At 39.5% G+C, this 26,605-nt stretch overlaps 2 protein-coding genes across 2 annotated transcripts in view; both read left to right on the top strand.

The window, feature by feature from the left end:
- FGD6 (FYVE, RhoGEF and PH domain containing 6) overlaps window positions 1-4,158 on the top strand; it is a 124,462-nt gene extending 120,304 nt beyond the window's left edge. The window contains exon 21 of the mRNA XM_004381231.3: window positions 3,065-4,158. Within this exon, the coding sequence (XP_004381288.1) occupies window positions 3,065-3,101 (37 nt within the window). The 3' untranslated portion in view covers window positions 3,102-4,158. The remainder of the gene's footprint in view (window positions 1-3,064) is intronic.
- Window positions 4,159-9,697: 5,539 nt separating this feature from the next.
- NR2C1 (nuclear receptor subfamily 2 group C member 1) overlaps window positions 9,698-26,605 on the top strand; it is a 68,068-nt gene continuing 51,160 nt past the window's right edge. Inside the window, exon 1 of the mRNA XM_004381230.2 lies at window positions 9,698-9,827. The gene's annotated coding sequence lies outside the window, so the exon portion shown is untranslated. The remainder of the gene's footprint in view (window positions 9,828-26,605) is intronic.

Raw genomic sequence — 26,605 nt, 5'->3', positions numbered from 1 at the left:
TTTACTGTGGTAAAATATATATGTAACATAAAATTTGCCATTTCAACCATTTTTTTAAATTGTGGTAATGATATAGTTAACATTTGCCATTTCAATAATCTTCACATGTACAGTTTAGTGATATGTTCTTGTCTGTCAGCCTTAACAGGATCAACCATTTTTAAGTGTATAATTCAGTGACATTAACTATATTCACAGTATTATGCAACCATCACCACTATTTGTTTCCAAAAATTTTTCATGACTCCAAGCAGGAACTCAATACCCATTAATAATTCCCCATTCCACTCTCCCACCTAGCCCCTGGTAACCACTATTCCACTTTGTCTCTATACAGTTGCCTATTCTAGATATTTCATATAAGTGGGATCAATATTTGTCCTTTTTTGTCTGGCTCATTTCACTTAGCATAATGTTTTCAAAGTTCATTCATGCTGTAACATATATTAGAACTGTGTTCTTTTTTATGGCTGAGTAATACTCCATTGTATGGATATACCACATTTTGTTCATCCATTTATCTTTTGATGGACAATTAGGTTGTTTCCACCTTTCAGCTATTGTGAATCATGCTGCAGTGAACACTGGTGTACAAGTCTATGTTTGCATCCCTGCTCTCAAGTCTTTCAGGTCTTTGAAACAAAAATCATATTAAGCCAGTAATGGAAATTGATTGAAGTTTATTTAATATACGATTTGCAAATTGGGGCAACATTTCTGACTAGAGTGTCAAAAATGTTCCAAAGAAGAAAAAATCTTTTACACGTTCTTATACTCCAGCCCTGGTGGCACAGTGGTTAAAAGCTCAGCTGCTAACCAAAAGGTCAGCAGTTTGAATCCACCACTTGCTCCTTGGAAACGCTATGGGGCACTTTTACTCTGTCCTACACGGTCGCTATGAGTCCGAATCAACTCGACGGCAACTGATTTGGTTTTGGGTTTTTACTCTAGCTTATTGGAAACAGGGCCAGAACAGTGTTTACATAATAACTCCTGGACATGCAACATTTTCTTGAAGAACAATTCAGATAATTGCTGATTTACCCTAAAACATAGTTCTAGTCTGACCTTTCGAGTTTCTATTGTTGAAACTGCACATAGGTAATTCTATAAATGAGGACACTGCCCAAAGCAAAATATTCTTTTTTACTAATTAAGCTGGACTGTTGTTTGACTTGGAGCCCTGGTGGCGCAGTGGTTAAGAGCTCGAACTGCTAACTGAAAGGTCAGCAGTTTGAATCCACCAGCTGCCCCTTGGAAATCCTATGGGGCGGTTCTACTCTGTCCTATAGGGTCACTATGAGTTAGAATTGACTCAGCGACAATAGGTTTTATTGTTTAACTTAGAGGTGCTTTTAGAAGACCAGTTTAATCAAAGCTCAGGGTTCAAAGATCATCTCAGGGCAATAGCTTGGGTGGGTCACCTCAACCTCCAGGAAATCCAGAAATCTGGATTCCTTGAGAATTAAAAACTCTGTTCCTCAGGGTCTATACCTAGGAGTGGAATTGCTAGGTCATATGGTATTACTATGTATAACTTTTTGAGGAACCGCCGAACTGTTTCCACAGTTTAAATACCCACCAGCAATGTTTGAGGATTCCAGTTTTTCCACATCTTCACCAACATTTGTTATTTTCCATTTTTCTGATAATAATCATCCTAATGGGTATGAAGTAGTATCTCATTGTAGTTTTGATATGCATTTCCCTAGTGACTAATGATGTCAAGCATCTTTTCACGTGCCTATTGGCTATTTGTATATCTCATTTGGAGAAACATCTATTCAAGTCCTTTGCCAGTTTTTTTATTGGGTACTTCATCTTTTGTTGAGTTGTAGGATTCTTTATATATTCTGGATATTAAAACCCTTATCATGATTTCCAAATGTTTTATTTTCATTTCAAATAGATGATTTCCAAATATTTTCTCCCATTGGGCTTTTTTTAAATGTGGTTTTTTTTTTTTTTTTTTTTAATGGTACAATGTATATACCATTTGTGTTTAAAATTAAAATTTTTGAAAATTCTACCCTTGAAATTTGGGCTGAAATTTGAGCTGAATCTGTTACAAGCTGATTTTGCTAATTAAATTAATTGCACGATTTCAAACATTCAGGGTTTCTATGACTCTTTTCTTTACATAAGTTATTATTCTAAGAAATTATATTTCAGTAAGAAAGTGAAAAATTTACTTCAGTTGATGCTATTTTTTTTAAAAAATGTACACAGCTGGGGAGTAGAAGAATATGAGGTGGTAGATCCTAGAAGTATATCAAAATGTTAACATTTTCTAAATTTTCAGCAGTGAACATATATTACTTTTAGAATATAAAAATATTAAAGTTAAATTTCAAAAATTTGAAATTATATTACTAGGGATACAAAGAAACTACCCTAAGTAGTTTTGTTCTGTTGTATATAGGGTCACTATGAGTCGGAATCAACTTGACAGCACCTAACAACAACAACAACATATTGTTGGATAAAACTTTATTTTGAGAATAAAGAATTTCGAAAAGGCTTTTATGAAACTTTGAGAAGCTTTTACATTGCATGCAAAATTTTTGATCAGCTGGGAGTGGACTAGAAGCCAGATTCCCTTTATTTGAGAATACTGGAACAGATCTGAACTAGGGATGCCCTAGTAGTATACTCTAGTGGACAGAGTTAAGAGGAGGAGACAGGGACTGAAGCTAATGTTCCTAAAAGCACTGAAACAGAGTACTGGATAAGGGAGAAAGGGAGTTGAAATAAAGCCCTCTGCTGATACATCCACTTCCAAAAACCAGTTAAATGGGAGTATCAGTACTTCACAGAGTTTTTACATGAATTGGCCCCTTTCTTGTTACTCACAGAAAGAAGAGACACAGTTTTCATGTAGTGGTGGACCAAATTACCAAATAAAGGGTAGTTCCATATATACAGAATTCCAGTTTGTTGTAGAAAAGATCGTAAATATGCTATTAGGGTAACTGTAACCACAGGCCCAGCTATTATCTCTTTTGTCTTCATATATGTTCGACAACTGGCTTTTACAAATCTAACCGATTTCTCTTGTCAATAGGTGGATAGAAGCATTTCAGGAAGGCACAATATTATAGCAGTATCGGTTTCATCTCTTCTATGATTCCACATGGGTGGAATTTCATCAGAATGGAGTAAAGGCAGTACAAAAATTTTATAAAATGAGACATTGCCAGGATAAATCCAGCCAAACTGTTTGTCCAATGTAAGAAATTATTTTGTTAGGTATAAGGTAATTTTCTAAATGTTTATTTTTTTCATCTATGTTATTTATTAAAATTTTGATGTTTACTTAATGGTCAGAATTATTTCTGAGACTCACACTGAATTCTAAAGTACCTTTTCTTTGGAGACCAGAAAACTTACTTTAATGTCATATACTGTATTAACCATTTGTGACACAGTCCACACTGTTTTTTCTACCTTACGTTGTAACATTCTTACAAGTGGTAAATCTCTGTAAGTAAAAAGCACATATCAAAGGGCAAATTTCCATGCAGTGCTTGGTTCAGAAATAATGATTATTATAAAACTGTTGATGAAAAAAATGCATGTCTTTGAATCAGTACAATAAACTAGATGAATTTTTGTATCTTTTAATGGAAAAATGCATGATCAGCTTCTACCTCAGTGACTGTGAAATGGAATTCCAGTAAATTATCTGAAGTTTTTCTACTGTTACATACCTCTTTTGGCCAGAGTTAATGTTGTATCATCAAGGAATTATAGCAAAGGGCTAGAAATTGAATGTATTTTTAACTGAATTGTGAGTAGGAATGAGGATGTTTTCATGTGCAGAGGAACAAAAATAATCAACTTTATGGGTGTTTAAAAAAAAGAGCCCTGGTAGTAAGACAGTTAAGCATTCGGCTGCTAACAGAAAGGTTAGCTGTTTGAACCTGCCCGCGGCTCTTTGGGTGAACGACCTGGCTATCTGCTCCTAGAAAGACTGTAGCTTAGAAAACCGTATGAGGCAGTTCTACTCTGTCACATGGGGTAGTTGTAAGTCAAAATTGCCTCAACAACACGTAACAACAACAGCAACAACAATAGGGGCTTTTAAAGCCATCAAGCTCAACACAAACATAAATGTATTATTTAAAAAAAAAAATAAAAAATATGGCAAGTATTATGTCAATCATGTCCCCTGCTACTGTGAATAACAGTTCTGAGCCCAGGTCAATGGTGGTATTTGTACCTAAAAAGAATGTTAGATTTCCTATAATATTGTGATTTAAAAAATGAACTGGAATTACTATATCAGAAAAGCACAATCTCTAAGCCAGTATTAACTGAAATTGTATTCATTTTAAAAAATATTTTTATACCATTTTGTGATATGTCTTCCCTGATAATTAAAGAAAAAAATCCTGTATTACTTTAATCAGCTTTCAGTGTGCCTCATTAAGAAAGATTTATATTCATAAATCTGGTGCACTTATTGTTTAACATGTGAACTGCCTTGTATATAAAATTATCAGTTGGCAGAAGAAAAATCAATGAATACTACGATTAAAGTCATTCCTGATGTTTATAATATTACTGACTGAGTTTAAACTAAACAATCTTAAAAAGCAAGATTACCCATTCAATATTTCATTAAAGGGTACAAGAATTTTCCTTTATGCTTCTATATAAAGGATTTCCTAATTCAGTGTGATACCTAAGATGGCCAAGATAATTTTTGAGTGTCTCTCAGAAACCTTTTGAATGCTGTTTGCTGCAGCACCAGAGTGCCTACTAGATCTAGAGTTTGCTGCTGTAGTTTTTCTGGCTGTTTCTTGCTATGGAATCACCCGTTGCAACCTCACACACAATATCACATGCTATCCCCCAAGTCTTTCTGTCAAAGTAAGTAAACAAATATCTTTGCAGCTCACTTATTTTAGTCAAGATGGCATAAATAAAGCTTCCATCCTTTATGCAGGGGTAACATCCCTGCAGTTGTTAAATGATTCCTTTTTGGAGACTAAGGTTACTTCTCATAAACAGTTTCCTTCTGCTTCAGTGGGTCTAGCATTTGGCAAAACAAGTTATTTGGGATTCTTCCCCATCCCCTTGAGCTCTCTACTTTCTGACTAAGGTTTGACTTAAACTTCAGACTCTCAAAAAATATCCAGGCTATTTCATTTTCTAACAACTGGCTGAATCAAGAACCAGTTCTAAATTTAAACTGAGAGAGAAGAAACCTCTAGTAATTCTCTTTAATTATGTATGAAACACATACGTGATTATACTAGCTCTTGGCTTAGCCCCTTGGGAGGGTTTTGAGAATTATAAAATATAGCCCTCTCCTCTAATAAAGATGTTTTAAATGTGGAGTATTACATTTCCCCCCTTATCACTCATTCATAACTTCCTAAAACTGATCAATCTCTTGATAGCTAACACTTTAGAGGAAAAAAAAAATGATATCATGGGGTGCATTCTGTAAATGGAAAGTATAACTAGTACCTTAATCCTAGGAATACTGTATTTATTAAATTAATAGATGTGCTTCCATCAATTCCTTTTACAAGTATCTCCTTTTACTCATAAGACAGGGCAGTTATAAAGCTAAGCTGAAAAGGATGCTCAGAGTAACCTAGACAAGGAACACCAGGTTTAACTAGGTTAAGGCTGGCATTTTTTTGTATGTATCCCCAACCAGTGCACCTCTTTTAGCTGTGGCAGCTGTAGATGTAGAAAACTCACCAGAGTCCTAGGACAAATGAGAAAGGTTCTCTTTGGCATCATCCCACATTTCTGAACCTCTCTCTAACTTCTTCTCCCCTGTTCCCTAATGTACCCAGTAACCTCCTATTGTCCTCTGGCTGCCCAAGATAGAGAAGCCACCATTGCTTATTCTCTCGTCTTCAATTAAAATCTTGATTCTTTGACTATTTACAAGCATTTCTTTAAATGAGACCATCAGACCAACGCTAGATTCATGTAAAGCTATAATATAACTAGGTGTCTTCGTTATCTAGTGCTGCCACAACAGAAATACCACAAGTGGATGGCCTTAACAAAGAGAAATTTATTCTCTCATAGTCTAGGAGACTAGAAGGTTGAATTCAGGGTGCCAGCTCCAGGGGAAGGCTTTCTCTCTCTCGGCTGTAGAGGAAGGTCCTTGTCATCAATCTTCCCCTGGTCTCCGACCTTCTCTGGGCTGGGGCCCTGGGTCCAAAGGACGCACTATTCTCCTGGCTCTTGTTTCTTGGTGGTATGAGGTCCCCCTCTCTCTCTGCTCGATTATCTCTCTTATATCTCAAAAGAAATTGACTTAAGACACCACCTAACCTCATACATTGAGTCCTGCCTCATTAACATAACTGCTTCTAATCCTGCCTCATTAACATCATAGAGGTAGAATTTACAACACATAGGAAAATCGCATCAGATGACAAAATGGTGGACAATCACATTACTGAGAATCATGACCTAGTCAAATTGATACACACTGGAGGGGGGAGATGACACAGTTCAATCCACAACAGTGAGCATGACAGCTTTAAAGTGTAATTTTGTTAGCCAAATGTATATGGGTAGTAGAATATATCTATGAATGGGGAAAGCCTGCTATTTGGTAATTTAGTTAAAATGTAAATATCATTGCAGTATATGTCTTGAATGCATACTTCCACTGTGCAAATTTTTTGAGAAGTTTGGGATCCACTGTAGTGAAATATAATCACTGGGATTTCCAGAGGTGAATTTCCTTTATTATAGTGTATACTCCTTGAAGGCGTATACTGTATCTAATGTATGTTTCTTTCATAGTAACTACCCTGTGTCTTTTAAGAGAAAATATTGAATTGACTATTTCCTCAGGTATCGTGCCCTTTTCCTCAGGTATCATACCCTGCAGCTAATCTTCACCCATCCCTTTTCTGTTCACACTGTTTTCTTCTTTATTCTCACTTTCCCCACACATTGAGTAGAAGAAAGCGAGGACAGAAGTCTTGTCATCTACAACTCAAACACAGCCCCCAAATGCCCTCATTATGACTCAGATCTTACACCTACTCTCTTCACCATCGTACAAGGCCACATTTGCAATTACTTGTTGGATAGCTATGAGCCCTTCTCAAGCATTTTAAATTTTATAGGACTAAAACTCAACTCACCTTCTTCCCATTCAAATCTGTTTCTCTTATTTTCATCCGTAATGGAAAGACCTCATTCTGGGCTCCAGAATCTGTCTCCAAGTCTCAACAAGGCTCTTTGCAATTGTTCTTGTATCCTTTCCATCCTCATTGCCCGTCTGTTACTGCACAGACCCTGGCTCAAGTCCTTGTTACCACTTCCCAATGATGACAATAATTTTTCTTCTAATCTCAATACCTTCTTTGTGTGGTCTCATTTTAAACACTGCCAGGGCAATCTTTCTACAGCATAGCTCTCATCTAGTTTCATCCCCTACTGTTACAACCCTCAGTGGCTTCCCAGTGGCTTGGCATGGAATGCAAGTTCTATTACAATTTCCCCCAAACCATTTCTCACCCTTGTATCTCACACTTTTCCTCAGGTATCGTACCCTCCGGCTAACCCTAATCCATCCCTTCTCGGTTCACACTGTTTTCGTCTTTATTCTCACTTTTCCTCTGCATTTCACCCTGTTTATCCAAGAGTGCCCAACTTGAAAGCCACCTTCTCTGTGACAGTTGATCCTAGCCTTCTCTTCCCTATTCCTCCAGATTAGATCCAGGCTCTCCTTCCTCTATGCTCCCATGGCCCTTTGTTCATAAGCACTTTCTTATGGTGCTTGTCACATTCTGTCCTTGAGAACCCCAAATGTATTTTGTTCATTTGAGATTCCTCCATAGCCCCGGGCAGAGTGCCTTGCATGAAGTGCACACCTGTATTTGCTCAATACAATTGCTTCTGATTTTCAAGAAAAAAGTGCCTCCAATACACAAGTCTTATCCTGGAGCTTATGACACTTTTAATGTCATTTTCTAAACAAAAATCTTATCTATGACCTTTTCACCCTTTAAGAAAAGAGATAAATACTTTCTAGTAAGATTTTTTTTTTTAAGGTAGGAAAGTTTCAAAATGCCCCTTTTTTGGGCACAGGGGAAGAGATGAAGGGGGCAGTTTTCTCTTTTATATGAGTTGCTATGGCATGTAAGAACACAATCTTGAAATACTGTTGTTTCTTTAAATGATTTATGATGTATTTGTAGAAACATTTTTTACTTAAAGTGATAATAGTTTGTATCTTATTGTCCATATAGAAATATAGATCTTTTATAAATAAAAAAAGCATTGTAAATATTGTTAATATGTATATTTATATAAAATAAATTTACTATAATATCTATTTCTTGTGTGATGATGTCTTTTAAACCAAAACTTTAGTTTTAGAGTCACAGATTTAAAGATGAACCTAACTGACTACTTGGTTTTTCTGAAGTATAATTAGGGAAAACTCTCTTTTGCCCATAAATGATGTTCCCATATTGGCTTCTACTTCCAAGTTTTAATAAGTCAACTTATTGTGACTTAAGTGAATTAATTAGATGATAAGCATCACTACAGATATGCACACTATGTGTGAGAATAGATTAAAGGTCTCATTACTTTTTTCCATTTGACCTACAGTGTACTTAGCTTTCTCCTTTAGGACCAGTTTAAAGATTGCAGGGGTGAGGCAGTACCTTGCTTTAAAACCATCAGACACACAACAAATTATGGTAAAAGGAAGAGGTGGACTTTTAGAGAATGAGTCATGGAGTATATTTCCACTTATCACATGCCCTTTTTCCATGGGATCAGTTGCCTAGTTCTAGAGAGAAATGACCTAGGAGATGTTCTAGCTCCCAAATGCACATTTGTTTTTCCTGACTTGGGCTTCTGCCTTGAATCCCTGGCTGCTTTTCTACAGTGCTGACCTATGCACCACGAACCCCTTCTCTTAAAGTCTAAACCACACAGTACTTTGCACAGGACAGCTGTTCCTACCACATATTGCTGTCTCAGGTGGCCACCATCAGAAAGTGATGTTCTGTCAGTGCCCTTTAACATCTTTATCGACCATCAGGCATTGTCCTATGTGTTTGGGGATACACCACTGAACGTAGCCGACAAAAACCAGCCTTCAGAGAGCTTACACTTTAGTGATTATATTCTTGCTCCATTTAGCCACTATATCTCCATTAATTACTCACAATAATTGGTAAGTAAAAACCTTGCCTTATGATACATCATTCTGCCTCAGCTTGTTATATTTAAATAAGGAAATTCTAAATATTTGATTGGGATCTTGTTAATCCTCTAATAAACAGAGTCTAAGGTAAGAAAGAGGCCAGTTTAGCACAAATTAGAAACCTAATTGCCTAAAATCAACTGGGTTTTTATTTTTATAATTCAAATCTGAAACGTTGACTCAGAACTTCCTTTAATGACCACCTTCGACAAACCCGATGCTTCTAAAAGTACCTGATCGGGACGCCACCTCTCTCGGCCATTTTCCCTCCGAGCCGAAAGGGGGCAGGCGATTTTTAGAACCGCAGCTCGGCTCCTCTCGTTCCTCCTCCCCACCCTCCCAACAGTCAACGTCACGCCCTCCTCTTGCAGCTCCTCCACACCGCTAATGCGCAAGCGCGGGCGGGAGCGCGCACCACGGAGCCGACGGAGGGGTCACGAACTCTGACCCCCCGAAATACACAAACTCAGAAAGCCCCCTCCCCCCTTTTCCTCGCTCCTCTTACCCCCCTGCTTTCTCCAATCTGTCTCATCTCGGAACCGCCCAGCATCCACCGCAGCGGGGCCGTCCGGTCTACGCCCGGAGCAGGACCGAGCGCGGTGGAGAGGCGCGGGTAAGAAGTGCGGGTGGGGAGAAAAGCGGCCGCGCCAGGGGCGGGGGTCGAGGGTGTTCCTTTATCCCACCTGCCAACGGACGCACCCCAAGTACGCCGCCGCAGCTTGTGGGCTCCAGCCTGCAGGGCCTGCTCGTTTGGCAGTGTCTCCGTGGGCTGCTAAGATGGGATTGGGAGGGAGAACTGAGAGTGGTCGGAGCGGCTGGGCCGAGTGCGCGGCACCGGCGCCAGGATGCGGGGCCTCGAGATAGGTTGGCGCAGCGGGGCGCGAGACAGTCCACGAGATGCCCGGTGCGCGCGGCCGCCTCTCCCGCGGCGCCTCCCGCGGGGCCTCTGACCTTTCACCTACAGGAAAAGCTTCCGTGTCTTGGCGCCGCTGTCGTTTCCACCGCCCCAGGAAGCGGCGCGCCGCGGTGGTGTTTGAAGGGTGCGTGGTGGCCGCCACGAGCGCTGCGGAAATCGGCCGCGGGGGAGCGGCCCGACGAAGGAGAGGCCGGCCCTTTTTTCGAGTGGCCGCGAGCCGAGGCCTGAACGCTTTTCACCTAGGGCCTCTTAGAGATTCTGGTGGTTACAAATGACTGACGGAACAACGCCTTAAACTTTCACTTTTATTTTAGTTAAATGGGGCGGGAGTCGCCGCTGCTTTTGGACGTGTATATTTTGAGAAAAAATTCAATGATTTAGGGTTCTCGCTGCAGCGGGCACTGTGCGCTGCAAGCACCCAATAGCTCTTTTGTTAAGAAACTCTGTCTTCAACTCGCGCAAATATCGTTCCATGAATTACAGATGTTGCCAAGTTGTCGTATAACCGTCAGTAAGTCAGTCAGTCTGTAATAAAGCCGCTGGAAAGGAAAAGCGGAAAAAAAAACCTTGAAATTAAGTCGTTGGGGTTTTTGTGTCTCTGAAAGTTGTAAATAGGACTTTGACCTTGAGGTTTTTGAACAGTGTTTGCTGTGTGGTTGGTTGTTACAGGATGGTTGTATTTAACATGTCCAGTTGGATTTAAAAGATACTTCGATTTTAATTTGTTCTTATGAAAAATAAATTGTATTCATTCTTATGAAAAAGTGCGTTTCATGACGTTACTAGTTTTGTCATTCCTTGTAAAGACATTTCACTTTTATAGGAAGTTTTCCTTTTTTAAAATTGTGCTTTAGGTGAAAGTTCACAGCTTAAATTAATTTCTCATACAAAAATTTATACACGTATTGTTTTGTGACATTAGTGGCAATCCCCACAGCACACTCCCCCTACCCCTTCCCTGTGTCCATTTGGCCAGTTCCTGTCCTTTTCTGCGTTCTCGTCATGCTTTTGGACAGGAGCTGCCTATTTGGTGTCATATATCTGATTGAACTAAAGGACTTTCGTCACGTGTATTATTGTTTGTTTTATAATCCTGTCTATTCTTTGTCTGAACAGTGGGCTTTAGGAATGGTTTCACTTCTGGGTTAACAGTGCATCCGGGGGCCATAGTTTCGGGGCGGTCTCCTGTCTTTGTCAGACCATTAAGTTTGGTGTTTTAGGGAAGACACAAACCAATGTCAGTAAAAATTCCCAAAATACCTACTTCTGTGTGTCTGCCAGAGTGTAATTCCTACCTTTGGGAAATCGAAAAAACAAAAGAAGCAGAATACAATAATTACTAAATAAATAGGGGAAATATAATTCTTTACCTTAGAATCATAAAATCCTTTGACAGCCTTTAAAAATCGTTTTTGAAAGCCATGGACCCCTCCTTAGAAAAATGCACAGGCACATACAGTTTTGCATACAATATCAGGAGTTAACAAGTCTATTCAGGAATCTTAGTTAACAGCCTTACCATATACAGTAAATACTAGACTAGTCTGGAAAGACTGGGTAAAAAACTATTTGAACTGAGCTAGAGGGGAAGGGGTTGTAGGAGACTGGAATGATATATTGGGGAATAAAAAACATCTCACTTTGACCTGAATAGATGGCCTCTCTTGGGAATGATCAGAAGATGAGGAAATCAAATTATAAGGCAGCTCTCCATAGTATCCTTAGGGCCAGGCATGTTGTGGTTGCTTAATAAATACTGAAAGAATATCAAGGAAGGGAGTTAGAACTTTTTTCCTTGACCGTTAAAGAGACACTGATGGTTCTGAAGCAGGAAAATAAGGATGTAATTCAGTTCTGCAAACATGAGGAGAACCTACTTGCCAAAGCACTCTACCACGTGCTGACACAAAGATGATTCTTGCCTTCTATTGCGTGCCCTCGATTCCTGCTCATATCGACCGTGTCGGACAGAGTAGAACTGCCGCATAGGATTTCCTAATCTCTTTACGAAGGAGGCTTGGTAGCGCAGTAGTTAAACCCTCGGCTGCTACCTGAAAGGGCAGCAGTTTGGACCCACGAGCCACTCCTCGTGAGAAAGATGTGGCAGTCTGCTCTCATAAAGATTACAGTCTTGGCAACCTTATGGGACAGTTTTACCCTGTCCTGAAGGGTCACTATGAGTAGGAATCAATTGGATGGCAAAGGGTCAGTCTTTACCCTAGCAGATCACTGGGTCTTTTCTCCCCCAGAGGAGCAACTGGTGGGTTCCAACAGCCTACCTTTTGGTAACCAGCCAAGCACTTAACTGTTGTGCCACCAGGGCTTCTTTCTTACCTTCTGGGGGCTTTTGATATGCATAGAGTTGTGTATATTAAATACACATTTGGAAATTTCAGTTCTGGCAGTAGCTGAAATGTTACTCCAGGCATTCTTAACTTGAGATTGTTAGATGAGGAGGTTTTATGAACCCCTTGATATTTATCCTATGCCATTGTTTGCATTGTGAATGAACATATGTGTATATGTACTTAGTTATGTTTTTCTGAGGGGAACCTTAGATTCTTAAAAGGATGTTTGACCCACACTATCCCCTCCGAAAAAATCATTGTTTTATATCATACTTTCAAACTTTTTTGACTATACCCTACTGAAAGAAATATATCTTGTATCACTATTCAGCACATACACACATATAAAATTGAAATAAAGACTTCATGAAACTTTTCTTACCCTTATTATACCTGATGACCTGATACTTTCTGTGTTTTATTTTTTTAAGAAAATTCTGGTCATGACCTACTAAGTTAATTTCCTCATCCATCAATGGCTCTCAACACACAGTTTGCAAAAATATCATTTTGGACGCCAGCAGCCTAGATTCAGTTGATGGGAGCGGGACTGCACACGAAAGAATGGAGGTGGGGGGGGGTGGGTAGTGGGAAAAGAAAATGAACTGTATCCAATGTAGACAGAATGAGCAAAACGGAATCTTAAAAATTTTAATCTGAATGGAAGAAGGATGATGCCATCAACAAAATGTACATTTTTCTCATCCATTTCTGGGAGGAAGATGTGGAGATGAGATCAAGGTAAATGATTAAAAAAAAATCAAGGCTAGAAATATAGGACTGGGTGCCATCTGTATGTCAGTTCTAGAGTAGAAAAGACTGCATCCTCATGCTTTTTGCTTTGCCCCTTGGACTGGTGAAAATACTTAACCTTCAATGCCTAACGCAGATGTCTCTTCTATAAGATTTTCCCAGACCCTCCTCCAGTGTGGTTCATCTTTTGAGCTTCACCTGTTTGTTGAGTATTTCATTCATTCAGCTAACTTTCATGGAGTACTTCTGACCTGTTAGCTACTGGTATATTTTCACATGTATGTAATCTTTACGGAAACCCTGATGGCATAGTGATTAAGAGCTACGTCTGCTAACCAAAAGGTCGGTAGTTCGAATTCACCAGGCAGTCTTGGAAACTATGGGGCAGTCCTACTCTGTCCTGTAGGGTAACTATGAGTCAGAATCGACTTGACGGCAATGGGTTTGGCTTTTGTAATCTTAACGGAAGCCTTTTGAAATAGATTTTATTGACTCTATTTTACTTACAAAGAAACTGAGTTTTGGGGTAAATGACTATGTTTGTCATATAGTCATACGTTTAACCAAACAAAACCAAACCCGTCGCCATAGAGTCAGTTCTGTCTCATAGTGACCCTATGTCGTGGAGTAGAACTGCCCCATAGGGTTTCCAAGGATGTAATCTTTACAGAGATTGGAGTAGAACCGCCAGAAATTCAAGCCGGATTTAGAAGAGGACTTGGAAGGAGGGATATCATTGCTGATGTCAGATGGATCATGGCTGAAAGCAAAGAATACCAGAAAGATGTTTTATTGACTATGCAAAAGGATTCGACTGTGGATCATAACAAGTTATGAATAACACTGTGAAGACTGGGAATTCCAGAACACTTAATTGTGCTCATGAGGAATCTGTACATAGACCAAGAGGCAGTTGTTGGACCTAAACAAAAGGATACTGCATGGTTTAAAATCAGGAAATGTATGCATCAAGATTGTGTCCTTTCACCATACTTATTCGGTCTGTATGATGAGCAAATAATCTGAGAAGCTGGACTATATGAAGAAGAACACAGCATCAGGATTGATGGAAGACTCATTAATAGCCTGCGATATGCAGATGACACAACTTTGCTTGCTGAAAGTGAAAAGCACTTGAAGTACTTACTGATGAAGATCAAAGACTACAGCCTTCAGTGTGTATTACACCTCAACATAAAGAAAACAAAAATTCTCACAACTAGACTAATAAGCAACAGCATTACAAATGGAGGAGATACTGAAGTTGTCAAGGATTCATTTTACTTGGATCCACAATCAACACCAACGGAAGCAGCAGTCAAGAAATCAAATGACGTAATTGGGGAAAAGACAGTCTCTTTAACAAATGGTGCTAGCATAACTGGATATCCTTCTGCAGAAAACTGAAACAAGACCCATACCTCACACCACGCATAAAAACTAACTCAAAATAGATCAAAGACTTAAATGTGAAATCGAAAACGATAAAGATCATGGAAGGAAAAGTAGGGACAATGCTAGGAGCCCTAATACATGGCATAAACACAATGGGAACCATAAGTAACAATGCACAAGCACCAGAAGAGAGACCAGATAACTGGGAGCTCCTACAAATCAAACACTTTCAGCTCATCAAAAGACTTCACCAAAAAAGTAAAAAGACCACCTACAGACTAGGAAAAAAATTTTGGCTACAACAAATCCAATCAGCATCTAATCTCTAAAATCTACAAGATACTGCAAAACCTCAACCACAAAGAGAGAAATAACCGAGTTAAAAAATGGGCAAAGGATATGAACAGGCACTTAGCCAAAGAATATATTCAGATGGCTAACAGACAAATGAAGAAATGTGCACAATCATTAGCCATTAGAGAAATGCAGATCAAAACTACAACGAGATATCAACTCAACCCAACAAGGCTAACATTAATCCAAAAAACACAAAATAATAAATGCTGGAGAGGTTGTGGAGAGACTGGAACACTTACACACTGTTGGTGGGAATGTAAATGGTACAGCCACTTTGGAAATCGATTTGGTGCTTCCTTAAAACGCTAGAAATAGAAGTACCATACGATCCAGCTATCCCACTCCTTGGAATATATCCTAGAGAAATAAGAGCCGTCACACGAATAGTTATATGCACACCCGTGTTCATTGCAGCACTGTTCACAATAGCAAAAAGATGGAAGCAACCTAGGTGCCTATCAGCAGATGAATGGATAAACAAATTGTGGTATATCCACACAATGGAATACTACACAACGATAAAGAACAATGATGAAGCCGTGAAACATAACATGCAGGAAGCTGGAGGTCATTATGCTGAGTGAATTTAGTCAGTCACAGAAGGACAAATATTGTAGAAGACCACTATTATAAGAACTCAAGGTTTAAACACAGAAGAAAACATTCTTTGATGGTTATGAGGGTGGGAAGGGAAGGCAAGGTGAGGGTTGTTTACTAACTAGATAGTAGATAAGAATTATCTCAGGTGAAGGGAAGGACAGCACACACTACAGGGGAAGTCAGCACAACTGGACTAAACCAAAGCTAAGAAGTTTCCTGAATACAGTCAAATACTTCGAGGGACAGAGTAGCAGGGGTAGGGGTCTGAGGACCCTGCTTTCAGGGGACATCTAGGTCAATTGGCATAACAAAGCTCATTAAGAAAAGGTTCTGCATCCTACTTTGGTGAGTGGCATCTGGGGTCTTAAAAGCTTGCAAGCGGCCTTCTAAGATGCATCAGTTGGTCCCAGCCACCTGGAGTAAAGGAGAATGAGGAACACCAAAGACACAAGGAACGTGTTAGCCCAAGAGACAGAAAGGGCCACATAAACCAGAGACTTGATCAGCCTGAGACCAGAACAACTAGATGGTGCCTGGCCACCACCATTGACCGCCCTGACAGGGAACACAACAGAGTCCTGGATGGAGCAGGAGATAGGTGGCGTGCAGAGCTCACGTTCTAGTAAGAAGACCAGATTTAATGGTCTGACTGACACTGGAGGAACCATGGAAAGCATGGCCCCTGGATTCTCTATCAGCCCAGAACTAAAACAATTTCCGAGGCCAGGGATTGGACTGGACTTTGGGACATAAAGTGATATTCGTGAGGAGTGTGCCTCTTAGCTCAGGTAGATACAAGAGACTAAATGGGCAACTTCTGTCTGGTGGTGAGATGGGAAGGCAGAGAGTGTTAGGAGCTGGTTGAATGGACATGGGGGAATTAGGGGTGGAAAGAAGGAGAGTGCTGTCACAGTATGGGGAGAGCAATTAGAGTCACATAAGAGTGTATGTATAAATTTTTGTATGGGAAAAAATTTTAAAAAATCAAACAACATATCGCACTGGGCAAATGTGCTGCAAAAGACCCCTTTACAGTGTTAAAATGCAAAGATGTCACTTAAATGGTCTAAGATGTGCCCAACCTAAGCTATGGTATTTTCCATTGCCTCATGTGCACGGGAAAGCTGGATGATGAATAAGGAAGACCGAAGAAGAATTGATGCCTTTGAACTATGGTGTTGGTAAAGAACATTGAACATATCATGGACTACTGGAAGAACGAACAAATCTGTCTTGGAAGAAGTACAGCCAGAATGCTCTTTAGAAGCGAGGATGGCAAGACTTTGTCTCGTGTACTTTGGACATATTGTCAGGAGGAACCAGTCCCTGGAGAAAGACATCATGCTTAGTAAAGTAGAGGGTGAGCAAAAAAGACCCTCAGAGACAGTGGCTGCAACAGTGGGCTCAAGCATAGCAGTGGTTGTGAGGATGGCTCGGGACTAAGCAGTGTTTTGTTGTGTGTAAGGTCGCTATGAGTCGGAAGCAACCCAGTGGCATCTGACAACAACAGCAGTTTTGACAGTAGCAGACTGTCACATCCTTTTCCTGTGGGGTAGCTGGTGGGTTCAAATGTCTGACCTTTCAGTTGGCAGCCGAGTGCTTAACAACTTCACCACCAGAGTTCCTTGTGGTAAAAATGATATTGAAATTTGACTTACTGAGTTCAAGTCTAGTATACTTTCTACTCTGCCACCTTGTCATGGGTTGAATTGTGTCCCCCCAAAATATGTGTCAACTTGGTTAGGCCGTGATTCCCAGTATTGTGTGGTTGTCCTCCATTTTGTGATTGTAATTTTATGTTAAAGAGAATTAGGGTGGGATTGTAACACCCTTACTAAGGTCACATCCCTGATCCAGTGTAAAGGGAGTTTCCCTGGGGTGTGGCTGCACCACCTTTTATCTTACAAGAGATGAAAGGGAAGCAAGCAGAGATGGAAAGACCTCATGCCACCAAGAAAGTAGCGCTGGGAGCATACATGTCCTTTGGACCTGGAGTTCTGCCCGGAGAAGCTTCTAGTCCAGGGGAAGATTGATGGGAAGGACCTTCCTCCAGCTCTGACAGAGAGAGAAAAACTTCACCTGGAGCTGATGCCCTAAATTTGGACTTCTAGCCTACTAGACTGAGAAAATAAATTTCTCTCTGTTAAAGCCATCTAGTTGTGCTGTTTCTGTTATAGCAGCACTAGATAACTAAGACACACCTGTATAAGCTCCTCCCTCTATTTTTGTCACAGCTTCTTTGCTTGCTACATAGCATTTAGCATAATTGGTAATTTTTTTAAATCTGTTTTTCTGTTAAAATATAAGTTCCCTGGGACAGAGATTTTTACTGTCTTGGTTACTGTCATGTCCTCAAGGTCTATCACAGTGCTTGTTAAATAAGTTCCAGTAAATACTTGCTGAGTTAGGATATAGATACTAGACACTGTGTTAGACCCTAGAGTTCATTAAAAAAAAGTAATTCACTGAAAAATTATACAAGTCTATTATGAGAGATGAGCATCTATGCAAATAAATGCAGGGAAATGACAGAGTGATTTGGAAGATAAAATGTGGACAGGGTACAGTGGGCCACAGATGAGGCACTACTTAATTTTTTGGTTGTAATAGTAGGCACTCATTCAGAAAACATAAAGAAGAAAATAAGTGGCTCTTAATTCTCCACCTAGAAAAGTCACCGTTAATGTTTGAGAATTTCTTTTTAGTCTTTCCATGTTTTCCATAGTTGAAATCATATGGTAAATAAAATCGTCTGGTTTTTTTTTTTTTTTTTTAAGTTTTATTGTGTTTTCAGTGAAATTTTACAGCACAGATTAATTTCTCATTCAAAAGTTTATATACAAATTGTTTTGTGACATTAGTTACAATCCTGGCAATGTGTCAGCGCTTTCCCCCTTTCTCTTTACACGCCAGGTTCCCCGTGTCCATTCACCCAGGTTCCAGGTTTCCTGTCCTTTCCTGCCTTCTCTTTGCTTTTGGGCACGTGTTGCCCATTTGGTCTCGTATACTTGATTGAACTAAGAAGCGCCTTCCTCACATGTGTTATTGTTTGTTTTATAGGCCTGTCTAATCTTTGTCTGACACGTGGCCTTTGGGAGTGGCTTCAGTTCTCCGTTAGCGGGGTGTACGGGGGCCATAGTCTCAAATTTTGTTCCTTGCATTTAGTTTGTCACGAGCATTTTCTCTTCTTCAGGCGTTTTTCTTAGACGTGATTTTAATGACTACTGTAACAGTGATTTACTTAACTATTCTCCTGCTGTTGATTGTTTAACTTGTTTGCTTATTTTTGTTGTTATAAATGGTGTTACAGAGAATACGTCTGTGCACAAATCTTTGTCCTAGAGAAAAAAATCCAGTAATGAAGCTTTTCTTCTAGATAGCTGCATGACTTGCTTCCTTACCTCCTTCAGGCCTTCTCAGTGAGGCCATTTCTGACCTCTTACTAAAAATGACATCCCCCTTTTCTGTCAGTAGTCTCTGCTTTATTTTTTCCATTTCACTTTTCACCACTTGTTGATACTGTATATTGTACTTACTTTTCTACTTCACGTTACCAGAATATAAATTTCACAGAGGAGAGGTGTACTTTTTGTTTTAATGTTCACTGCTGTATCTCCAACACCTAGAGCAATGCCTGGCCCCATAGTGAGCTGTCAATAAATATTTGTGGAATGGAAGAGTACTGAATGAATTATGGGGTTGATGAAGATGAACATTTTTTAAGGCTTTTGATATATGTTACCAAATTACTTTCTAGTAAGATTGTCACAGTTTAGATTTCCACCAACAATATATAAAGATTGCTTTTTTGCCTCATCTTTGGAGTTAAGTTAATCTTGGAAAACAAGTATATATCGATCTAATGATCATATGATGTTTGTGGTGGAGAAGCTGTTAGCAAAGATGGTGGGGCATGAAACCACATGATAAATTCAGGGGGTTACAAGAGGTATGTGTGGCAAGAATTTAAGGTTTAGCAAATGACACTGCAAATCTTGTGGATAAAGGGAAGGCTTTGAAGAATATTGAGAGGAGAAGTAATATTAAATCTGTATGGTAGAGCACTTTGGCTACAAAATATTGAAGTAGAAATAAGATGAATTTTGTTGGAATTTGAGATCAAGAAACTTGAAGATTACATTGTTTATAGTTTGGGTTGTCCCCATAGACATTGAAGTCACCCATGTTGATGGCAGGAAAGGGGAAAACTAGTGTCAAATTTCTCAGTGAGTAATGATGCTGGAATGACAGTAATATGTGGTTGTTAGGTGCCATTGAGTCGAGTCCGACTTGTAGTGGCCCTGTGCACAACAAAACAAAACACTGCCTGCTCCTGTGCCATCCTCATAGTTGTTGCTGTGTTTGAGTTCATTGTTGTAGCCACTGTGTCAATCCATCGCATTGAGGGTCTTCCTTTTTTTTGCTGACTGCCTACTTTACCAAGCATGATGTCCTTCTCCAGGGACTGATCCCTCCTGATAAAATGTCCAAAGTAAGTGAGACATAGTCTCGCCATCCTTACTTCTAAGGAGCATTCTGGTTGTACTTCTTCCAAGACTGATTTGTTTGTTCTTTTGGCAGTCCATGGTATATTCAATATTGTTCGCCAACACCGCAGTTCAAAGGCATCAATTCTTCGGTCTTCATTATTCATTATCCAGCTTTTGCATGCGTATGAGGCAATTGAAAACACCATGGCTTGGGTCAGGCACACCTTATTCATTACAAATTATTGTGTAACTGGCTTACATGAATTTCAAAGGAAGAGTTTTTACATGAAGGTAGGAGTAATATGGTTTGTTGTTGTTTTTAGCTGCCATCGAGTTAACTCTTGACTCATGATGACCTTATGTACAACAGAACGAAATGTTCCTAGTCCTGTGTTATCGTAATTGCCGTCATGTTTGAGTCCATCATTGCAGTTACTGTGCCATTTCATCTCTCTGAGGGTCTCCCACGCCCTTGTTGGCCTGTTTCTTTGCCAAACATGATGTCTTCTAGCAGTTGTTCCCCCCTTATGATGTGTCCAAAGCAAGCAAGTTGGATAGTGTTCTTTTATAATCCAGGAGGTTTTCATTGGCTAATTTTTTGGAGTAGGTTGCCAGACCTTTCTTCCTCGTCTGTCTTATACTGGAAGCCCTGCTGAAACCTGTCCTCTATGGATGATCCTGCTGGTACTTGAAATACTGGTGGCATACCTTCCAGTGTCACAGCAACATGGATTATTTTATTTGGTTATTGTCTTAGGCTGGGTTCTCTAGAGAAGCAAAACCAGTAAAGCATATAAATATATAGAGAGATTTATATTAGGGAAATGGCTCACACAGTTGTAGAGGCTGGAATGAGAATCAGGCTGGAGGCTTCTCCCGATTCACATAGCCACAGGAGCTGGTGAACCCAAGATCAGCAAGTCAGACAGTAGGGCTCTGGCTCACAGGCTGCGAAGACTAATGAATCGCAAGATCGGCAGGCAAGATGGCAGGTAAGCTGCTAGCTCAGATCCCAAGAACCAGAGGTCACACAAACAGGAGCCAGCTGCAGGATCTAGTGCGAGCAAAAGCCCATGAGCCTTGCCAGAAAGTCCACTTAGATTCAGTGCAGGCCACACCCCAAGGAAACTCCGTTACAACTAATTGGCTGCTTACAGCAGATCCCGTTATAGAGATAATAACATTATATCAAATCTCATCATGGAAGTGATCATGTCATCGTTGTTGTTAGTTGCGGTTGAGTCGGTTCCCACTCATAGTGACCCTGTGTACAACAGAATGAAACATTGCTTGGTCCTGCACCATCCTCACAAACGTTGTGATGCTTGAGCCCATTGTTATAGCCACTGTGTCAATCCATCTCAGTGAGGGTCTTCCTCTTTTCACTGACCCTCTACTCTACCAAGCACGATGTGTTTCTCCAGGGAGTGGTCTGTCCTGATAACATGTCCAAAGTATATAAGACGAAGTCTCACCATCTTTGCTTCTAATGAGCATTCTGGCTGTACTTCTTCCAAAACAGATTTGTTTGTTCTTCTGGCAGTCCATGGTATATTCAGTATTGCTCGCCAACACCAAAATTCAAAGACATTAATTCGTCTTTGGTCTTCCTTATTCATTGTCCAGCTTTCCCATGCGTATGAGGCGATTGAAAACACCATGGCTTGGATCAGGTGCACCTTAGTCTTCAAGGTGATGTCTTTGCTTTTTAATACTTTAAAGAGATCTTTTACAGCAGGTTTGCCCAATGCAATACGCTGTTTGATTTCTTGACTGCTGCTTCCATGGGCGTTGATTGTGGATCCAAGAAAAATGAAATCCTTGACAACTTCAGTCTTTTCTCCATTTATCACGATGTTGCTTACTGGTCCAGTTGCAAGAATTTTTGTTTTCTTATGTTGAGGTGTAATCCATACTGAAGGCTGTAATCTGTGATCTTCATCAGTAAGTGCTTCAAGTCCTCTTCACTTTCAGCAAGCAAGGTTGTGTCATCTGCACATCACAGGTTGTTAATGAGTCTTCCTCCAATCCTGATGCCACATTCTTCTTCATATAGTTCAGCTTCTCGGATTATTTGCGTACCATACAGGTTGATTAAGTTTGGTGAAAGTATATTACCTTGACACACACCTTTACTGACTTTAAACCACGCAGTATCCCCTTGTTCTGTTCGAGCCACAGCCTCTTGGTCTATGTACAGGTTCCTCATGAGCACAATTAAATGTTCTGGAATTCCCATTCTTCGTAATGTTATCCAGAATTTGTTATATTCACATCACCATACAACTGCCAGACTTCATCATAACTGCCAAACTGCTGAGAATCATGGCCCAGACAAGCTGACACACAACCTTAACCATCACAGTTAAATTTTAGTTGGTTATTTGAACATTGGAAAGCTGTTGACTTTTTTGATAATAATCCTATATCGAGGCACCTAACAAAATTTTCTTACTGCTTGTAGTAACTTTTCAGTTAATTCTCTTGAGTTATCCAGGTAATCAGTAATATCGTCCACAAATAATGATACTTTTAACTTCAATTTTCCACTTTTATACTTCATTTCTTTTCCTTATTTAATTAAATTTGCTAGTACCCTCAGAAATGTTTTAAATAATTGTGACCTAGATGCTGGTTTTTGAATAGAGAAGGTTTTTTTTTCCAAGATTATATTAAAAACCCATTGCTGTCGAGTTGAGTCTGACTCTAGCGACACTATAGGGCAGAGTAGAACTGTCTCATAGGGTTTCCAAGGCTGTAATCTTTACGGAAGCAGATTGCCACATCTTTCTTCCACAGAATCGTTGGTGGGTTCGAGCCGCCAACCTTTTTCGGTTAGCATCTAAGCACTTAACCACTGCACATTATATTAAAGAATTATCTAATCCATATATCTTGTTGTGTACTGTCAATACTCATAGCGGCTCTCTATGACAGAGTAGAACTGCCCCATAGGGTTTCCTAGGCTGTACTCTTTACTGGAGCAGATGGCCAAGTCTTCTCCTGCAGAGCTTCTGATGGTTTTGAACCACCAACCTTTTGGTTAGCGGCCCAGTGCTTAACCATTGCGCTACCACGGCTTCTTAAAATCAAGAATGAATGTTGAATTTCATCAAGTGTCTTTTCAGACATAGATACTTATATATTTCCCCTTTGAACTATTATATTGAATTATATTAGTAGGTTTCATAGTATTTGAGCCATTCTTGCATTCTTGCCGTACACTTCACTTGATTCTGGTATGTTACTCTTTTAATGTGCTACTGGATTAACTTTGCTGACATTTTATTTAGAATTTTGCCAATAATATTTAAGCAACAATAGCCTATAGTAGGGGTCAGCATACTTTTTCTGTAAAGTTTACTGTTCTGTAAAATAGTAAATATGCAGGTCTCTGTCACAATTGCTCTGCTGTTATGTAGCACAAGCAGCCATATGCATTTCCTAAACAAATGAGTGTGGCTGTGTTCTGATAAAACTTTATTTACAGAAACAGGCAATGAGGTATGGTTTGCCAACCTCTTTTTGTATTATGTGACTTCATTTTTTTTTTTAAGTGAAGAAGTGTTCTTTTTCCCTCCTGGGGGAAATTATTTCCAAGTGCAAAATTATTTTCTGGTTGTATAACCAGTGCTATACAATAGCCTACCGAAGGTTTTCTACATGGGAAAAAAAAAAACTTCCCTTATTTGGAGAATCTATAAGATCAGAAGAGATTATGGCGATGAGATTCTCCAAAGTAAAAAAAGGAGATCAGTTAAATAAATATTGATACATCCCATACTCTTAATTATTGTTATACACCCATTTAAAATGCCAAAACGTTTGTTAATATGAAAGATGTCTATGATATTTTGGAAACGGAGGGGGGAGTTAAAAAAAGCGTATAAAATTATCCTATTCTAAAAGATAATTATCAAAATATTAATTATATGTTAGGATTTTGAGAGTTTTTTTAAACTATGACTTTTTTTGTGTGTTTTGACATTTTCTCCCCTTTTTAAAATTGAGGTACAATTTACTGTAAAATAAACATATTAAGTGAGTTTTGCAAAATATATATTCCTTTGTAACCCACACAGCTCTAAAGATTTACAACATTTCTGTCTCTCCAAAAAGTTCCCTTTGCCTCTACCCAGTCTCTGTCCCCAGGGGCAACTACTGTTCTGATTTCTTTAATCATAGATTAGTTTCACCTACTCTAGAACTTCATATAAATGAAGTTATATGGTACATACTCTTGAGTCTATTTTCTTTTGATTGGCACGTTTTTGAAGGTTAATATTTTTTTTTTTAGTTCTATAATTTCATATATATGAGTTTCATTTCTTTATCGAAATTCCTCTCCTGTTCCTTCTTTATGTTCATATTTTCTTAATTGCTGTTTTAAAGTCCTTCTCTGCTAATTCCGTTATCTCTTGTCATTTCAGGGTCTGTGTCTATTGACTCCTTTTTGTCCTGGTTATGAGCCAATTTTTTTGTTCTGTTAGCACAATTCTAGAGTAGTCTTTACTGTAGGGCTAGAGTTGTGTTCTCCTAACTTGTGACCTTTCTGTGGTGTCAGGTGATTACCTAAGGAGTTCATCAAGGTCTGTCCACTTCTGGCTGGTTAAATCACACTGCCTCCTGTTTGGTACCATTTCTGCAATCTTCATTCAACTCAGGGCCTTTAATATGTAATTGTTCTCTGCCAAGCATGTAGGGCTTAATGTTCACCCTTATATGTATTTCTAGAGTGCTTTGTTTTTGCAGCTTCTTCTTTTTACTACTCTGTCCCACGAATCCTAGCTGCCTCATCAACCCAGACTCTGATTTCTGTGGCCTCGACTCTGAAATTGCTGTACTCTGCTTGTGCTCCCCATTTCCTGTACAATGGTCTGGAATGTGTCTCCAGACAGAAGTCTAGCACAGTTATTGAGTTCACCACATTTGCTTCCATTCTCTCAAGGATTTGCCAAGTATCCATCATTTGAAATCAGATGTTTCATTTATTGTGTCCACTTTTATACTTGCTTACAGTGGTGGGGTTAGTCGAGTTACAGTTATCCCATTATGCCGCAAATGGAAGTTTTTTTTCCAATGAATTTTTTTAATTTTATTTTTATCGTGCTTTAGATGAAAGTTTACAGCTCAAGTTAATTTCTCATACAAAAATTTATACACATATTGTTATGTGACAATAGTTGCAATCCCTATAATGTGACACAGCACACACCCCTTTTCCACCTTGGGTTTCCCATGGCCATCCAACCAGTTCCTTTCTGGCTTCTCATCCTGTCTCCTGACAGGAGCTGCCCATTTACTCTTCGTTTATCTACTTGAACTAAGAAGCACACTTTAAAAAAAATTTTTTTTAATTCATGTACTTTTAGTGAAAGTTTACAATTCAAGTTAGTCTCTCATACAAAAATTTATACATACGTTGTTATGTGTCCCTAATTGCTCTCCCTGTACTGTGACAGCACACTCCTCCTTTCCACCCCTGATTTCTCATGTTCATTCAACCAACTCCTGACCCTCTCTGCCTTCTCGTCTCACCTCCGGACAAGAGTTGCCCATTTAGTCTCATGTATCTACTTGAGCTAAGAAGCACACTCTTCATGGGTATCGTTTTATGTCTCATAGTCCAGTCTAATCTTTGTCTGAAGAGTTGGCCTTGGGAATGGTTTTAGTTCTAGGTTGGCAGAGATTCCAGAGGCCATGCTTTCTGGGGTTCCTCCAGTCTCAGTCAAACCATTAAGTCTGGTCTTTTTACTAGAATTTGAATTCTGCACCCCACTTTTCTCCTGCTCCATCAGGGACTCTCTGTTGTGTTTCCTGTCAGGGCGGTCATTGGTGGTAGCCAGGCACCATCTAGTTCTTCTGGTCTCAGGCTAATGAAGTCTCTGGTTTATGTAGCCCTTTCTATCTCTTGGGCAAATAACTTCCCTTGTGTCTTTGGTGTTCTTCATTCTCCGTTGCTCCTGGTGGGTTGGGACCAATTGATGCATCTTAGATGGCCTCTCACAAGCTTTCTAAGACCACAGATGCCACTTACCAAAGTGGGATGCAGAACATTTTCTTAATAAACTTTCTTGTGCCATTTGACCTAGATGTCCCCTGAAACCATGGACCCCAGAACCCATCCCCTGATACTCTGTCCTTCTAAGTGTCTGGTTGTATTCAGGAAACTTCTTCGCTTTTGATTTAGTCCAGTTTTGCTGACTTCCCCTGTATTGTGTGTCGTCCTTCCTTTCACCTAAGATAATTTTTGTCTACTATCCAGTTAGTGAATTCACCTCTCCTTCCCTCCTTGTCCTTGTAACTGTCGAAGAATGTTTTCTTCTGTGTTTAAACCTTTTCTTGAGTTCTTATAATAGTGGTCTAATACAGTATTTGTCCTTTTGCGACTTATTAATTTCACTCAGCATATTGCCTTCTAGATTGATCCATGTTGTGAGATGTCTTGCAGATTCATCATTGTTGTTTATCATTGCATAGTATTCCTTTGTGTGTATATACCATAATTTGTTAATCCATTCGTCTGTTGATG

The sequence above is a fragment of the Trichechus manatus genome, unplaced genomic scaffold (assembly GCF_000243295.1).
Source record: "Trichechus manatus latirostris isolate Lorelei unplaced genomic scaffold, TriManLat1.0 scaffold00081, whole genome shotgun sequence".
NCBI lineage: Eukaryota > Metazoa > Chordata > Mammalia > Sirenia > Trichechidae > Trichechus > Trichechus manatus.
Note: the sequence above shows the minus strand (reverse complement) of the source record. Positions and strands in the feature narration are given on the sequence as shown.